Here is an 18,466-nt window from a genome sequence, read left to right on the forward strand (position 1 = left end):
CAGAATGTTCTTTGTCTGACTTCTGACAACTGGAAAAAACCCAAGGAATGAATAGTACCGTTGTTAAAATCTTGTAACATATAGTACTGTACATGCTTGCTCAAAAATCTGTTATGTGAGTTCAAGTGTGCCTTTCTCTGGGTACTGTACTCTTTCCACTGATACATTTATTCATGTTTTTTTTTCTTCATCAGTGGTACTGTAATTATCTTGTTGTGTGAACCTGTCAAAATCGTTAAATACAAAGTGTAAATAGGTGCACATCCTTGTGGAGGTCTGCCTATGAATCGATAGTCCTTCCCGATGTCAAGGAAAATTGGACTGTGAATCGAGGAGTTGTTTGGGTCTTTACCCTTGCCAGTTCATGTAATGAATCCGTAGGGGTTTTGAGAAAATATGTGGATGTAGTGTGGTGATGACTTTGTAAAGACAGAGCTTCTCCTGCTTCCTCGTGGGAGTTGATACTGTCTTTACTGCAGTCTTGCAGACTTAAAAAGGAGCAATGTAAATTCTCAGTGTCTGATTTTAAGAGTACATGTGTTAGCTCTGGCAGTTCAGCCAGTTCCAGCTTGAGTTCTTGCTTTCTTCTTCCTTAAAGTCATAAGGGGATTTCAAGTGGGAAGTGGCATTCTTAACTCTATACATAACTGTTTATGCATAGTTATCTGTTAGGCAGCTGCTATATGTCACTGGTGGGGAGGGAAAACCAGTCTATGGGAGGACGTACATTTGGGATCACTGTAAATGATTATAAATGAATACTTCTGATGTTATTAAAAGAGGGTGTTCTCAGTGCATTTTTAGCTTCTCAAATTGACTTTCCCTCTACTGTGCATTCGGTGATGTTAGATTTGAAGATGATCTAATGATGTTAACTTTCTAATATTTTTTTTCTGTGTTGGGCAGTTGCTCTATTACTCTTTCTACAGAAGTCACAGTTGCTCAAGATGCTGTCATCCAGAGAATTTATTGTGCCGATAGGTGAATGGAAGTGTTGTCTAGGAAATCATTATTGCCATATCTAATAATATGAGTAACTGCAGTAAAGCAGTGGTTTAAGAAAATTCTATTCAGGGTTGCATTTTTATTTGAGTGGGTAGTGGGGAACCCTGTAGATGCAATAATTATTCAAATACAAGTGTCCCTTAAGAATGTGTTTTTTAGTAGTGTCCTCACATGCATCATCTTACTACTTGGAAGAAGATATTGCTAAGTTAACCTAGCTTTGCCTAAATTTACATTAAGCTTACAGCAAGAATTCGTTCGTGCGTAGGATGAGTAACCTTGGAATCTGCTTCTTGTCTCAGGAAACTGATCTTTCCCTTTTGGTTGCACCAGCTGATATTATTCTTTGCTATTAACTCAATTTTGAAAAAGTTTGTGAAAGGATTTGTTTGAAAGATGCAAGCAAAACTTTGCACCTACTTTAAACCCTGACTTGAGGAGATGAGTCTCTGAATCATCAGAACTCCAGAACGCTTGCGTCTGGTCAATTCTTTTGTAATCAGTAGTGTAAAAATATTTCTGAACTCAGTTAAGGATAACTGTTAGTCTGGGCAGTATGCTGTAAGTCTGTTTCAGTGTGGCTTAAACCTGAATCTGTGGCATTCTTCATGGTGATTTTCACAAAAGTGTGTTTAAAATATTTTTCAGTTAATGGATGTCAGTGTTGATTTGTGGAAGACATACAGCAAAATGGATCCTGTTTCCTTGGAGGACTTGCTCTTTGAGGTAATGCAAGTGAAATATTCTGAATCAACTACTAGTGTAGCCATAGAGCAAAATTGTTGTGATTTGGTTTGTTTTTAATAGTGCTTAGGGACTTAACCTATGGGCTCTGCATACTGTTGTTCACAGAGTCTCTTTCTTTTCCTCAGATCTACCACAGAGTCTGCAAAACACTAAAATAGCTTGTGTTGGATTCCTTGAATTTCTTAATTTGCCTGAAATTCTCCTAAACATTTTTCTAAATGGTATAACTATTCTTCAGGTCACAGGACTATGTACAAAATACAGACAGTTGGTATGCTTGTGTGTGTTAATTCTCCTTTTGCAGCAAGGGCTGGGGGTGGGGGGGGAAATCCACTTTAATTTACAGGCATTCTTCCAGGAGAAAACATTTTCAGGATTGATTTGTAACTACTTTGAGTGGGTAACAGTGACACACAGTGGCTGCCCTGATGCTTTGTGAAATACAAACATACGGTGTAAAGTGTTGCCTCATTTTAATGCAATGGTCTGATCTCAGTACTAGAGAAGAAAGCACTGTATGAGTATTAGTATATAATATTTTGTTGTTAATTTTATATCAGTTTCTAGCTTGGTAGCAAAGTAGGCTTTTAATATACAGCAGTAAGTATCCTTTATTAATAAAATTTTGGTAGTTCACACCAATTTGGTCGTTTAATCAACTAATGTAATGAAAATTAAAATGTCATATGGTTTATAAGGCTGCCAGTCTAAATAGTTCCTCTCTGATACTTCACTTCCCCCTTTCTGTGGAAGTGAGTAAACGTCTGGGATTTTTCTTGTACCTGCTAAATCTACCCCGAAGCAGACTTATTTATCTTATTTTGAAGTTTTAAACCTGAAAGATATTTAAATTGACTTCAGATTTTCTGGAAAAAAAAATTAACGAATGGGGTTTCATAGAAATTGGTGATTTTTAAAAATGAATAATTTTCTCAGTGAGGATGAAGTTAGGCGATCTTAGCATTTGAAGGTGGTATGTGTTTATCTTATTTTTGTTATTGTTAACATAGCTTTGTTTTCAAAAAGTTCTGATTTAAACTCTACTTGGGATTTAAAGGAATGTTCTGTACAGTATTGATGTGTTCCCAAAAAAATTACAAAAGCACTTTTTAATTCTTAGCTTCTAAGAAAAGATTTGAGACTGGAATTTTCTCCAATGACAGTTTCTCCCTCTAAATGTAAACGTTTGTTTTAAACCTCTAATATAGGCTTTATTAATATTTTGGAAGGCTTGTAAGATTTCATCAACATTCACTCTCTAAATTTCATTCATTGCTGTGTTAATGAAGTGGCTGAAGTAAAATACTGTATAATACTTATGCCAGTGCTAAAATCGTGGTTCTGGTTTTGCCTGTTTATATATGTATATTTATATATTTTTATATATATATATGTATATTTATATATATATATGAAAAACTACACTTCCTAAAATCAGGATGTCTCTCATCTTCCAAGTTAGTACGTGAGAAGCAACTGAAGGTAATATTGAGAGCACTTTAAAATTTCCTAGTTCTGTAAGATTCCTGCTTTTATCAGCATGATATACACTTTTCTTTCTATTGATTTTTCTGATTTTTTTTTAAATTAATTTGAATGCAACACTTATCTGTAGACATCTTCCTTTTTAATTTTGCTTAGTGAGGTGTTACTGATATTTCCTTTTCCACTTACCAATGTTTTTAACAAATGCAGGTAAGGAAATGACTGTCTGCCACTTGTATCATGAGCTTCCCAAATTCTCCACCCTGTTCCTCATTTTCTGTCCACAAGCATACTTAATGTCAGATATAAATTACTGCAGAACCATATACAGATTTAAAATTTGAAAATTAAATCTGTCCAAGTGTTCATTTTGGAAGTCTTACGGGAAGTATGAGGTCTGAGTTATGAGTGATCTCGAAACGGTGTACTTCCTTGGGTTAAAAGCAGAGAGTGCAGGACTCTGGTCCTTTTTCATCTCCCGCCTCCTCTCTCTCCAAAAAACCTGAAACCCCAAACAAATGAAAAACCACACACCCAAAAAAGCCCCTAAAATCCTGCAGAAAGTCTTTATCTTTTAAAAGATGTTTATTTTCTTGTATTTACTGTTTCATTGGGCAGGTGGTATTCTACACTGCATAATGAAATGTAATCTTTGTTGTTCTAAAGTAATTTGGGTTCATTCAGTACAATCTGTGACTTCCTTTCTCTGATATAATATTAGCCATATTAAGTAATGTTGAATATTTTTCTTCTAGGATTTAATGATTTTTGAACACCAGTGGACCAACTTTTTTGCTAATTTTGATACTGAAATTCCCTTCATTCTGGAACTATCAGAATCTCAGGCAGGGGAGGTAAGCCTGCTTCAGTAATCCTTTGAAATGCTAGTGTCATCCATGCAGAAGTAACGAGTATTCAGGATTGGATTTTGGTTTGTTTGGTTTTTGGTTTTTTTTTTTTTTTTTTCCTCCCTACCCCATCTCACCTTTCATGTTTGAGGAGTAACTATTGGTTTTCTTTTTTTAAGTTCACCACCCACCTTACCTATCCATGGTATGATGGTTTAGGACTGCCTGTATAATTCAGTTGAGTGTTTGTTCACTGGTAATTGAACTTATTTGATGTATGCCTGCACAACAGATCCCTCTTTGTAGGTAGCTTGACTTTCATTTTGGTGGGAGCTCCAGTACACGCGCTTCCTGACAAGTTGAGGTTGCACATGTCAAATCTCAGACATAGCTGATGGTAACATGCAGCATGGGTAAAAACAGCACAGTGATTTTCAGTAGTGGCTGTTGCATTTTAAGCATATATGAGACTTAATGGTGTTTGGGTTTATTTATGGAGGTTGGAAGTAGTTTTTGAGGATTCAGGAGTTTTCTCTGAGAAAGATAATTCAGACTTGCTTTTAATGATAGTGAGGATGTATTACATTTTCTGTTAATTTACATGTTGATCAGATTGGGTTTTTTCTTCTTCACAGCCTTTCAGGAGTTATTTCAGTCATGGAATGATCTCAAGCCATATAACAGATAACAGGTATTACTCATTATTCTGTGAGAAATGGTGGTGTCACTAGTACCTTGATATGTTATTTCCATATCTCTGATGCCATAATGCTTATAATTTCTTTTGGGACCATCTCAGTATATCACATCTCACCTTTGCATATTTAAAAAGAAAAACATGCAAAGGGTTTTCTGGGTGGGATAAACCAAATTTTCTTGGGATTTGATGCTGTAGTTATGACACATACAATGTCGTTATGTTTGAAACCATCTACCTTGTGCGTTCTAATATGATAAATTTCTTCATGTTCAGATACCTAATCAACCTCATGAACTCATTACACAGGACAGCTGTTTGAAAATTTTGGTCCTTTTTATATGATACTCAAAACCAATTAAAATATGAAGGTTGAAGAAGTCAGTATACTTTTGTGAGTCACAACATGCACAAGATGAAAGTTTAAAGCAGGGCAGTTAAAACCCCAGGTCTTAGCCAATATAAGCTGGACAATACAGGTCAGCTTTATTTTATTTCAGCATGGAATTTTAACTGAGAGGGGAAGGTTGTTTGTCATATGCTGCAAAACCAAGTGTTTTGCTGTTTTGTGCTAAATAAAGGTTGTTTAGCTACTAGCATATCTCTGCAGATTCTTCTTTATTTGGAATTAAACAGTGGAGTTCAATGTCCTTTATTGTTTCCAGTATCCTATGTTGTTTGCATTTAAATAAAGAAAAGAAAAACCTTGACCTCTTCAGTTGAGTCTTGGGCGCAGAGCCAGAACCAAAATAGTTTTGTTTAATTCCGATATAGTCATTTCAGGGTTTGGTAAATTTTAAACTAGTCAGCTTTTCAAGCCAATTAACTTTAAAATAGGAAGAAAACCCCCTTTCTGATAGCATTTGGGAAACAGCCTTGAGATATGTTCTTGTATATGAAAGAAATTACAGTCTTGTTAATTCAAGTAGTTTCTTTTTTCTTTGGAACTTGGTCTTTTCAATGGAAGGCTTTCTGCAGCTTTAGTAAAAACTTTTTTTATCCTACTCCTTTAGTGCGAAGTTCAGTAGTTGGTCCATCACAGTTGAAAGTTTTGATTTCATTTGTTGTTTATAAGTTTTCTTCAATTATCTTGATGGCAATACCCTCTTTTCTCCTCAGCCCAAGCCGGCAGCCCTTCGTTCTGTTTGGTAGCCACTCAACTAAGGAAAACTTGAACTCGGGTAACTTTAATTTTCCATCAGAAGGACATCTTGTTCGAAACACTGGTCTTGGTGGAAGCACTGCCAAACATATGGTAAGGGTTTTAAGTAGTTATCTGATGTTCTGAAACAGTGTATATTTTCTTTTTCATTATATATTTTTTGTACCCTTAAAATGCTTACCTTCCATGAGTTAAATACCAAATTCTTAACATATAAAAACTTATGTTACCTTAACAATCAGTCAGTTTAAGGAACAAATTTCCTTTTTCTCTCCCTTTCCAAGTGAAAATATACTAGACGTTTAATCAGGGATTGCTGAATGAGTTAGATTATTTTTCCCCTTTAAAAACACAACTTTTTTAACGCTTGTGGTGCTGCAAGTGTATGGGGTGGGGGAGAGGGAAATGTTGTTTGTGAGGATGCTTGTCCTAGCCATAACGTGAAAATCTTCCTGATGGTAGCATATGATGTACTTAACTCTGACATATAGATTTTATTTCAATCAGAATTGTTTAGCCATTTCTTGAAAAGATATGGAAGGATACTTTTTTTGCTAATGACTTTATGAATAGACAAAAAATACTTATGTGTATCCAGATTTCAGTGTATGCTTCAGCAACTGAACGGTTCATGAAACTGAAAATCTTTCTGGTGTTCAAAGAATGTTAAGATCAAGTTGTAAGATTAACTTGTTTCCATTTTCAAGTAAAAGCTTAGTTTTAAAACATATGATGAGGTCGATGGCTTGTTGCACCACCGTGCAGGGGACGTAACTGGGGAAGCGACCCCAGGGAATTCAGATCCTCTGGCTGGCTGGGCTGGGTGCATCAAGAAGGTAACTCGCAGCGAAGGAGGAGAGGTAGTGTGCAGATTGCATTGTGTAGTTCTCCCTGCTGGCCGATTTCCATGGGCTCTGGGAGTGTCCGTCAGTTGTGCGAGTCCAAAGTCTGTGCTGTTGAGGAGATGGATGTGGTTGAGTACAGGTCATCGTGGAGTGAGCGTATGATTGAGGGAATGATTTTTATGATCTTGTCATGACAACATTTCGTGCATAGCTGCCTTAGGAGTGGATGTATGTGGGTATTCTGGACATGTTGAGTTGATCAGAAGCCTGAGAAAGGATCATATTAGCATTCTGGTGAAATTTCATCCTCCGTTTGCTGCTCTATCTAATCTATTTCTGTAAATACACTTCCAATTTTGTTTCTTCCTCCCCTTCTTACCATTCCTGTTTAGACCATTGGATATCTTTCATAACGCAGATACTTTTTTTTTTTTTTTCTGATGCAGTACTTGCTCCATCTGTTGTCCTCAGATTCTGATTTTGTTCTTAAAAAGGTGGTTTATTTACAGGTACAGGTGGTACTGTTTAAATAGGGTGTCATGAAAATAGTAAATAAGACCAAGTGCAAGCATAGTTATGGGACCCCGACACACTTTCCTCTTCATGAAAAAAGCAGTTCACGTAGGAAATTGAAAACACATGCTTAATGCTTATGGAAGTCAGAGCTCATCTCCTTTCCAAAGCCTTTCAACCATTCAGGTCAAGTCAAAAGCGAAATATACCTTTGAAAACGTAAGTTGCTTTCTTAAAATCCAGTTAAGTCTGTGTTGTGCACTTCCTGTAGTATGTCAGTGGTTAGAAGACTTAAGGGGAACTTAGCTTATTGTTAACTTTTGCACTAATTTTTTTATACTAACGTCTCTTTGTATCTTATTAATACTGATAACTAGGTAGTGCAGTGCGTATCTCCAAAGGGACCACTGGCTTGTTCAAGGACCTATTTTTTTGGAACCACTCACATTCCTTTCCTGGGTAAGTATATTAAAAACACCAAGCAGTAATTAAAGGTAGTTATTCTCTTTGATTGTTTAAAATTTGTAGTGGTTAAAGGATGGTTTTGATTCCTTTTATGAGCGTTAGTTCATGCAGTGGTAGATACTGTGTAATTCTGTAGCTGGTGCATGAAGTCATAACAGAACATTGTTCCATTGCACATCCTACACTCGTGCAAAAATCTGTCAGATATTCTCAAATAATGATTCAAAGGTCAAGAAGCATATTTTTGTTTGCATCAGAATGCAGTGTAAAGGTAGGCAGTACCTCAGCATGCAGGCCTCTTAGAATTACTAGATAAACATTTAAGTTGGTGTTCCATACACATTGATAGAAAAACAGTCCCCAAAAATCTAGTAATTTCAAGTGGTAGTTTTCAAATAAGTTTGCCTTCTTTTTTTTTTAACAAAATAACTGAGGATTTTAAAAGGATAGAGAAAATTCCTTGACTTTTATTCTTTATCATCTGGTTTGGGTCAAGTAGAATGTTATAATAGTTGTCTTTAAGAATTAAAACAAGCCATGTGAAATTTTTAAAAACAATTTTCTTGCCCGTCTTAAATGGCTCCATGAGTCCATGGATAAAGTCGATCTCCTTAGGGTTACCATGTATCTTGATACCGTATCCAGCTCAGAAAGTATCTGAAGAGAATCTGAGGTTGGAGGCTTGCAAAATGGAAGGAATTGTAGCATATGTTTGTTCTAGTTGTGCTTTTTCCTGGTCATCCAGGAATGAACACTTTGGGAGACGGAATACAGCGTGAGATAGAGCTTTGTTCTGACCCAATGCAGCTGTTTTTAGGGGATGCAGGTCTTATTCTTGGCTGTAGTGTGTACTGGCTGTACTGATACAAGTTAAACCGTGCTTTGCTCTTTTTTTAAATCTACAATCAAACCACAGTTAAATAAAATGCTGGATGAATCTTGTGTAAGATATGCAGCAGAAATGTTATGCCCAAGAAGTTCTCTGTAAATGCTTCCGAAAGTGCTTAAAACAAACATTTTGTTTTTAATACAGGAAATGACAATGAGATGCACAAGCAAGCTGAACAAGTGTAAGCTGCCAACTTTTTATTATTCCTTAACTCTTCACTCTTCCTACCTTGTGGTAGTAGGTCAAAACCACTTTTAGTCAGTGGTGGCTATTGGCATTTGCAGAGCTACATTTTTATTTAAAATAGCGTGAGAGGGTTTCAAAGGATATTAATGAGTAAACTAGGAATTGCTAGTGTGACATCCCTTCTGCTGTATGGCAAAGTATGAAAGGAAATATTAGTAAATTTTGCTTAAATTTTAAGAAAACTTTTTTTAATCTTAACGCTTATTTGAATCACTTCAAAACGTACTTCATATGCACTACGGGGGAAAATATCTATAACTGAGTGGGAGCACGTTCCATAGATAGAATTAATAGTATTCATTAAGCTAAACAATGTGTAAGGTTTATAATGGTTAGTGAAAATGCCAACAAAGAAATTTCACTATGTGAAAGGGTAGATGAAAGTTAACTTCTGAATTGTGGTTTGTTTGTGGGTTTTTTTTTTTTTGGTAAGCTACAAAAGTTTCTGCGTGTTTTGACTTTCAAAAATAACACTTTGTTATCCATGTTGATGTCCACTTCTCTGTACGTTGTAGGTGCCTGTCAAGCTTTAAGAACGTGGCAGATAATCTGCTTTGGTAGTGCTCTCAATCTTGATAAACTAGACCGTTCCTTAGTGATTTTTGTCCTCCTTGCTAGTTAGAATAATTTTAGGAGCCTGTTCTTGCTTCTGCAGGGGAGCAGTTTGCAAGCCTGCATGACACCTTAGTGAGATATTAAAGATGTGTCAGAGGAAGCTGGTAGTAGTGACCTTTCCTGCTAAGTACTGTTGACTTTTGATAATTGTCATATGGTTCTCAGGCATAAAAGTGAAGTTACTAGACTGAGCAGCAGAATTTTAATTTTTTTTTTATAGTAAAGGTAACTTTGACAGATAGTCTTGCTTACATATGTGTTCTGCTTAAACACAGAGAATATTTGTTGTCCTACTTCTAAAACACTGTGAACTAAATAAAGTTCTAACAGCTGGCTAGAGGGGTTCTAAGCAAAGCAGGGGTCTATTGATTAAGGCAGTATTTTTCATGAAAATATTTTTTTCTTGGAAGGGTCCCTGTATTGGATCAAATAATCAGTTTCAACAACAACAGCAAAATTAGCTTTTCTGGCAAACGTGACCTCACGATTTTAGGATTAGTTTGCAGTTGAGTCCTGTAACTGGTTCTTATAGTTGTCAGGGTTTTCCAATGAAACAAAAAGTGGAAAAATAAGCACTATACACTCCAAATTTAGCTCTATTTAGGAAGCTGAACTGCAGCCTGGAGTGCACATTGGCTGGGGTGCATAAACTAACTGTGTAACTTGAAGTATCCCAGGGGTAAATGTTGTATTTTTATTTTTTCTTAAGAAAATACCATTTTCTGGTTTGCGTTGTTCATGTAAAAATTTTAAAATGGGAAGAAGAATAAGGTAACTATAGGATATTAATGTAAAGCTCAGCCCACTGTGACATGTTTTCTTGCAAGTATGTATGTGAATTTGAGTGAAAATAGGAATGGTTACAGAGTTAAGAAGAATTACATGCATTAATAAGTGTGTACTGAAAACAACTTAAATCCATGTGTTAACACATGAAGTACATGAAATTACATTAGAAGAAACCTCAAAAAGCAGTAAGAAGGTTCAGTTTTAAAATCTCTTACGGCTATTGGGGATGAAGTTCAAATACAAGCCTTGGTGCATTTTGAGGTTCTTCCATGTTGGGCCACGTTTGGGAGATTCAGATGCTTTTTTTACATCCTTCAGAAATGCATTGCATATGGCTTAAATGCTGTATCCTTCTCTTTCCTCCCCCCTCTTCCCTCCCTCAACGTTTGCAAAGGAGTAATGAGAGGAGTTAACGTTTGGGGAAGTAGGCCTGTTTTGTTGATCTGCTTATCTTATTGTTCCAATTTAGCTGGAAGACAGAGGCTGATGTTTCTTAGTTGGGCACAGGTGGGTGTTTTCAATAGTCCTGGGGCTATAAATATGTCAGTAGCTGTAAGTGGCTTCTGGCTTCACCTAACCTGTGTTTATTTGTATACCTTTTTTTCAGTTCCCTTTTAATAAGGAAGTCAGACCAAGCTGTGATATAGATGTGCTCAAAAGGTTGTGGTGACTGGTTTGTTTTGGTATCTTTTTTTGCTTGACATGCTCCAGAACAGATCAGTCTCTGAAGTCAGTTCACTCTGTCTTCCAGTTTTGCTTTTGCGGAACATGGGGCTACCATTCTATTCTTGTTGGAATAGTTAGGACGTGATCCTCAACACAACTGCAGTGAAATCAACAATAAAACCTTTTTTTTTTCCTTGACTGAAGAGCAGGGATAGGATACGTTTGTGTGAAGAGGGTTTTCGCCCCAAGATATTCTGTTAATTGAGCAATTTACTTGCTCTAATTTATTTTTGCTAAACTGAAAGATTAAGTATAAAACTATTTCTTATTTGAACGAGGACCCCTTCCATACAAGGGAGTTCTGTTATGAGAGGAAAAACTGCTCCTATAAACAGAGGAGGAAGAAAACTCTATCTGTCTAGTAAATGTTGTGTTTGTATTTCTCTTCAGTACGCTGTTGTCGCAAATATATACTGCTGTTGTAGAGGCTGTGCTTGCTGGCATTGAGTGCTATGCTAAAACTTCCACTGAATCCAAGGTAAATGAAGCACCAATTCTGTACACTGTAATTGTTGATTTGGATTGCTTGCAATATAAGATTACATGCAAACCAAAAATAAATAAATGTTTCAGTCAACTGCATAACGTTAATGAAATTAATACTGTGGCCTCCAACCAGTCTCTCTGAATGCTGTTTAAAAAAAAAAATAAAAATTTCAGAGTATACTTAATCTTATCCATCTACAGTTGTTTTTCCATCTTTCATGAATTTTCCTAACCTTATAGTAAGGAAAATGAGATCTGTGAAAGAACAAATTTTAGCCTGGTGCATCAGTGTGTTATCGTTTAGTGTATGGTCTTTTGTTTATCTTACGGGTGCTCCTGTAGTTGCTGGGATTTGGAAGGGTGGAAAGAGATATTTTATTCTCAATTTCCCTTTTTCAGGCAAAGGATGTAGCAGAGCAGATGCTCATGTCTGTGTTGGATACCCTTCATTTAACACAACTTAAAGCTGCACTGCGGTATGTATTTTCAAATACTTATGGATTGATGTATTGCGTCAATGTATTAGCTTCTTTTGGGACAACATATGTCTAATGTTAGTTTTCAACTGAACTTGCATGACTGACAAATTCCAAAACTTCATAATGCATTCAGACTTTTAAAATCATTATAATTATTCCATTTTTATTTTTCCACATTTTTTAATCACTTCAGCTGTTGTTTTACTTTAAGTCTATTATTGCTTATTTTTGTATAAAATACATTTTTCACCAGTACTATTTCTGTTCTGCAGCTCCAAAATCACTTTTCAAATTCAGGCTGTGAATAATCATGGAAGGTTTGTATCACTGTTTTACACTTCTTGTTACTAATTAGTGTTTTTAATACAGTAATAAGTTTATATTTCTTGTCTTGGAACTTCTGAGAAAACATCACATTTGATTATTTCATACAAGATGTACTAAATGCTTTTGTGTATGCGACAATTTGATGATTTCATATCTGTAATTCTGTGGAATCTTAAAAACATCTTAAAAAAATCTAAAGCAACTGGGCAGACCAATCTTATTAACTGTTAATGAGTAGAAGCAGCATGAGCCCATTAAGAGTTCCCTTTTAAAACTGTGCTTTTAACTTAGTTGATATCACAAGCTTGTGCTTTTTTAATCACCATGCTGTCTAATTGACTGAAATGGCCTACACAAATAAGAGTTTATTTTAAAATTAAATAGATTTTTTTGGCTGCTATGAAGTCACTCGAAATGATCTAACCTTTAAATATTTAATTATCATTATTGTTCTAGAATTACTCCATTAGATAATGAGGATAGCCTGAGTTTGATTAAAACGGTAAGCAAGCTGTTCAGTATTCTGATTATACATTTTATTAGAAAATAGAGCTCGGGTGGCTTTTTTTTTTTATGAGGCACGTTGAAATTTTTAGCAATGCGAATACAAATACAGGGGACAAATGAGATTGACTTCATGTTACAGCTCAATCTTACCCCGATTTCAGCATCTGAAATCTAACAGTGGAATTTGGAATAAAACATTAACATAGAGTTATGATCTCAGACTTTCCATCACAATATAGAAGCGGTGTTTTGGGAGGTTTAAAACACGGATTTTGCAGTTTCAATTGAAATGTTTCAGGTTCTGCTTTCTCTTCCTTTCTGTCCAATTTTTGGATTGCTGTAGGCATCTATGATGGTATTTGACATTCCAGACTTGCTCACAGGAAGAGGATGCTTGGGATCTGTTGTCTTTTCAGAGTCCTTTCTAACCTCACAGATACAAGTAAAAGAAAAAGGTAACTATTTTAAATTCTAACACCATTGTTGTCATTCTGTTAGCTTTGATGTGATGCAAAAGCGCTTCCGATGGATGTCATTACTATTACCTTTATGGTTTTAAGCCTTTGGATAATTAAAAGACCTAAATGTTTTAGCTTGCTTGAATATCTTAAGTATCAGGTTTCTCTAATCTCACTGAAAGGACTTCGGGTTTTATGGCTGCCTTGTGATACAGAGGGCTGAGGTGTAAAAAATTCAAGTGTAATAGTACCCTTCGTGGATGTTTTCTGTTGTATAAGGAAACTCGAACAGGTCTCTTCCATCACTTTTGTAACACTCACTTTATATAATGTTTTAATTTCAGTTGCTCTTTGTTTGGAAGAGATGAAACAAAACTGAAAAAGGGTATGATTTTTAGTAAGCTTGGTTTTGGAACAGTCTTACATTTAAAATACAGGATACTGAGTAATTTCCATAACTTTAAAGTGCATATTTTCTAGATTGTTTACATGTGACAAAGTTAGATAGTATTGAGGTTGTCTGAACAATATTTATGAACTCTCATATCCAGACAGGCTGTGGTTTTTTTTGTTTGGTTGGTTTTTGTTTTAAGCATGGTATTTGAAACACTTTTGGTGGGGAGGAGAGCAAAGGAAGAAGCCGTATATAAAGGCCAGAATAAAAACAGGGTTTTTTTGGTATTGTATAGCAGTTCTATGTATGTTACAGGACAAGAAGACTGGGAGCTAGTCTGCTGTGAAAGCTTCACTTAAACACTAATAAGTCCTTAAAATAATTAGGAGATTTTCACATTTCCTAAAGATATAACAAGTCGTAAAAGTAACTTACTGAACAGTCTGAAGTATATGAATGGTATTATACTACTTTGCTTTCCATTTACTTCCCTGCAGATGGCAGCATTTATTCAGAAACCAGCCACATAATACTGACTGCAGCTATCCCAAGATACGCTTCTTGGCTGGTTAGTACACACAAACTTATTTGAGTTTTTTCCTATACATACAGATTCATAAATGAAAACTTGTTACAAAAGTATGGCTGAATGAGGAAAAAGTATGGAACTTGGACTCTGAATCAGAATGTTAATATATTAATACTATTCTGATTATTGAATTTGGACATGAAGTGGAAACAGGCTGGTGGCTCCATTCATAGCACAAGTTTTAAATTATTTAATTTTCACCGCTTCAATTTTTAGCTGTGTAAATGTCTGGGTGTTTTTCAAGTAAACAGTGTGACCTCTGAAAATTGTTTGTTGTGGGGCGCTTTAGATCACTTAAATGTCTGCCCCAACAGAAAGAAAGGTCTGTTTCTAGACCTCTAATGTACTACGCTGTGTTAGAGGTATAATTCCAATGAATGTTATGAAGTTGGACAACATTATGCCCTTTGGCAATCCATTCTTAAACAGTTTAACAGTAATAAAAAATGAGACCGAATGGGATAAACAACCTCGTATAGACACAAAGTAGTGTTAGCCTATAAAACATTTTAATGGGGAGCATCCCCTTGAATGTCTTCCAAGGAACTATTTCAGTCCCATGATAACACAGTATTGAAGAGCACAAAGCTGTCTTTGAAGCACTCTGGTCTCGGGACTTTATCTGTCTGTGGTACCTAAGATTCTTGTTTGCCTTGAATCTTCTTTAATGCTTTTTATTTAATGTTAGACTTGCTTTATCTACCAACAATACAAATTGAAACTGTTTCTGGCTACAGGTTGAAGACAGTGATGTGAAACTGTCTGAAAAGGCACAGCATATATTGAAGGTAAAATTAAACAATGTTGTTCAACTATAGAAGTTACGCTTCCAAGAACCAGTATTCAAAGAATCTTCATTCATTCATTCAAAGAATGCTGCTAGCAAAACTGGCTTTCATTATGTTTGTTACTCCTCTTCTACGAAAGACTTGCCTGTTCTATACTGTCTCTTTCAAACTTTGACTGACAAAAAAATACATTGTATGTAAAAGTTTGAGGTTTTCTTTATTTCAAAGAATGACAACACCCAAGAGGAAAAGGAGTTCTAATAACGCTACGATTTCATGGAAGTCTCACTGGGTATTACCCATGGAGCTCATGTGTTTCAAAAAAAACCCAGCACTCAATGCCACTCTACACGCAACTTTCTTTTAACTTAATTAGCAAGCTAAATGTCTAAAGGAAAACATTTCAAGCACTATGAAAAAGACAAGAATTTGGGATCTGGGAACATCTTAAACCGCATGAGTTTTGCATTTGTGGTTTAATTTGTGGTTACCAGAAATCTTCATTATAAATAGATTTATTTTCCTGTAATATACTTTTAGTTCAGTAGATTGACGATCTAAATACAAAAAGCTATGCCTTGTGGTTGTGACAATAACATGTAATTTAATAGCTGCTGGCAAAACCAAAATGGGGGAAATGCTTTTAAAAATTACACTCTTGGCATGCTGTCTTTCACTAGTTTTTCTGTATCAACACACTTTAAAACTCTTTTAAAAAGATCTGACAGATGCTGTTTAAGAAAACCTTTTCTCTTGAAGCAAAAGCATGAGAAAATATTCTTGCCTGGATTACAGTCCTTGATCCAGTCTGTGATACTACTGTTTGCTTTTCCTGTTTAGGAAGACAAATCTTTTCTGGGCACTTTACTCACTGGAGGCGATGGAGCGTATATTTGTTCTAGCAATCCACGCGCCATGCCTGCAGAAGGTGAGATGTGGGTTTTTTTAAGTTGTTCTGCTTTTTCTTGTGTTGTTTTGTTTTTTTTTTTCTTTTCTTTTTAACCATAAGAAAGGTGCACAGTTTCTGGGATTCGCACGTCTGGTGAGCCTACCTATACTGTTATCTTAAGCTTTATTTCCATGTGCCTTTTCAAGTCTCTCTTTAGTTAAACTCCGTGTCTTATTTTTTGTCCCCAACCTCTGCTTGAAACTCCTAGTGCTAGAAGAAGGATTCTAGTCAGCTCGCTAAAGGCGAGCTTTTGAGGCACACGGGACTCTTACATGATTGACAGTGAGGTTTTGCAGACATGGGAGATGTTTTTTTTCCATAGTTAACATTCAAACAAATGCACAAACTCGCTGCTTCTATCCTTAATATATCATGGGCCATATTTTCTTTGCCTTTTCTGTATCTATATGAACATCAGGTTGTAAAGATGGGGCGTTACAGTAGTGACAGGATGCCATGGGCTCCCAGCTCAAGAAGTGAAGGCAGATATGTAACTTTTGGACAATGTGATACATTGCCTGTGAAGTAGGAGGGGACTGGAATGCTTTTGCTTCTAATTTTATTTACAGTCTTGTGTTCTTTGCTCCTACCGAAGACACCTCCTGGAGCTGACATGCTGTTCCAGTTTTTTTCCATTGTCATTTTTGCTCAAGAACCTCAGTGCTTGTTAGCACGGATGCTCACTGTATTACAGAAAGATGCTTGATCTTGGTCCTTTTCAGATTCAGTCAAGTTACTGCTTCCTGACACAAGATTACTAGCAACAGTCTTAGATCATTCCTCCTCCTTTGGTGCATTTTCCTTCAAGAGTTTAAGTAACATGAATATCCCAGTAATACAGCAAAAGACAATTTGGGAGGACTGTTGGAAGGGGTAGCCCTCGGTCCATGGCCTTACATTAATGTGCCTTGCTTTGCCTTGAACCAACAGATACTTCTTAAGGCGTAACATTTTTGTATTGCATTGTACAGAGAAGGTACTGTTGTCACAGTACTGATGTACAACAGATGGTAACTAATACCTGACACCTAAGTGCTTAGTATTAGCAGACGATCTTTAGAGGAAAATCTTTAGCTTTATTGTTTTTGTAGTTATACAATGTAGCATCGAGGATAAATAATGATGTATAAGACAACTAAACAGCAACCTTCACATAGCAGAATTTACTTTTGCTCTAATTGAGCAGATTTTAAAGAAGGTTAATGGAGAATAGCATTTAGCTATTTTGCAATACAGTGCTGTGGGCATGTGTTCACTCAGTAAATAACTAGAGAACGGTGAATTTTTTTTTTTGGCTTTGTGAAAACTGGCTGTGTGTCCCCCAGTGGAGCAATTTACTTTTTCCCTTTTTTGGTGAGATTTGTGAAGTTAAATGTTTTGATAACTCTTGGGATGGAGAGTTATAAGTAGGTGGTATAAGGACTATTATGTAACACTTCAACAAGCGAGATATTTTCTCAGGTGTCAAGTGAAAATGAACTTGATCTCGTTGCCTTTTGCATATGCTGCAAGACACTTCGCTGTGCTCTAATTTGGGCTCTACTGAGGTTGCAGCTATGTGGTCTGGTAAGATTAGGTGCAAAAGGTGCTGTCAGACAGGCACTCATCTTCTCTCTGTCACTTTTGTCTTACTGTAACAAGGTACACGTTCAGGACTAAAATACGTCAGTCAAAAAAGTTCGGGCTGTTAAACCTTTTCCTTTTTATGCTAATACATCTGCTGTGTTACAGATTTTTGTAGGATGAATTTAACTGAGTCAGTCAGTCTTGCTAATTAAACTCTCTCTTTTGTGCTTAATCACTTGTGGAAAATATACAACTAGCAGATCAAGTTGTTCTTGATATAATTCACTGACTTCCATGTTAAAGGAAGCCAGTTTAGTTTGAATAAATTAATACTCCTTTTGGGTTGCTTTTCTGTTACAAAAGAATTAACACTTCTGATTTCCTTTCTTTTCCCACTGACACATTCTCTGTGGAGTTGATACTCTGTGAGATTTGACAGAAATGTACTTCAAGTATTTTTGTATTTTGCATTTTTCTTCCTCGACCGCTCAATAGAAGGCTCATACCTGTGCTGTGACTTGGCTTTTGTGAGCACTAGAAGCATCAGCAGTGAACATACTGTATATGTAAACCATTAAACCTCCACCTCTATGTAATTATGTATATCTTTGTCTCCATTCTACTTGATCTGCATTTGGATCATGACGTTGTGGTTGTAATTAAATTTCTCAATTTAATAGTAGCTGTCTCTCCAGTGCAATTTTTATGTTAACTAGAAGTTTCAGTCTAAAACAGGTTCGCAGTTAGCAGAGCCTATATATTTTTAGGTAACTGTTGAAATCGTATGTCTAGGTATGGTGATTTGATTTCTTATCAAGCTCTTTTTTATTAGAATGAAGTCTTAATACCGAACAATTTTGAAGATCTTATTCTAAGTGGCCATTTCAAGAG

At 36.0% G+C, this 18,466-nt stretch overlaps 1 protein-coding gene across 2 annotated transcripts in view; it reads left to right on the forward strand.

Annotated features, from left to right (window-relative positions):
- Positions 1-18,466, forward strand: part of DNAAF9 (dynein axonemal assembly factor 9) — a 77,332-nt gene that overhangs the window by 23,530 nt on the left and 35,336 nt on the right. For both annotated transcript variants that reach the window (XR_012587008.1, XM_074587199.1), the window contains exons 7-20: positions 1,654-1,731; positions 3,993-4,091; positions 4,721-4,776; positions 5,902-6,037; positions 7,680-7,761; positions 8,801-8,837; positions 11,423-11,510; positions 11,918-11,994; positions 12,270-12,314; positions 12,781-12,826; positions 13,175-13,286; positions 14,181-14,251; positions 15,010-15,060; positions 15,901-15,988. Coding sequence is in view for 1 of the 2 variants with exons in the window: in XM_074587199.1 (XP_074443300.1) it covers positions 1,654-1,731; positions 3,993-4,091; positions 4,721-4,776; positions 5,902-6,037; positions 7,680-7,761; positions 8,801-8,837; positions 11,423-11,510; positions 11,918-11,994; positions 12,270-12,314; positions 12,781-12,826; positions 13,175-13,286; positions 14,181-14,251; positions 15,010-15,060; positions 15,901-15,988 (1,066 nt within the window). In the remaining variant the exon portion in view is untranslated. The remainder of the gene's footprint in view (positions 1-1,653; positions 1,732-3,992; positions 4,092-4,720; positions 4,777-5,901; positions 6,038-7,679; positions 7,762-8,800; positions 8,838-11,422; positions 11,511-11,917; positions 11,995-12,269; positions 12,315-12,780; positions 12,827-13,174; positions 13,287-14,180; positions 14,252-15,009; positions 15,061-15,900; positions 15,989-18,466) is intronic.

This window comes from Larus michahellis, chromosome 5, assembly GCF_964199755.1.
Source record: "Larus michahellis chromosome 5, bLarMic1.1, whole genome shotgun sequence".
NCBI classification, from domain to species: domain Eukaryota; kingdom Metazoa; phylum Chordata; class Aves; order Charadriiformes; family Laridae; genus Larus; species Larus michahellis.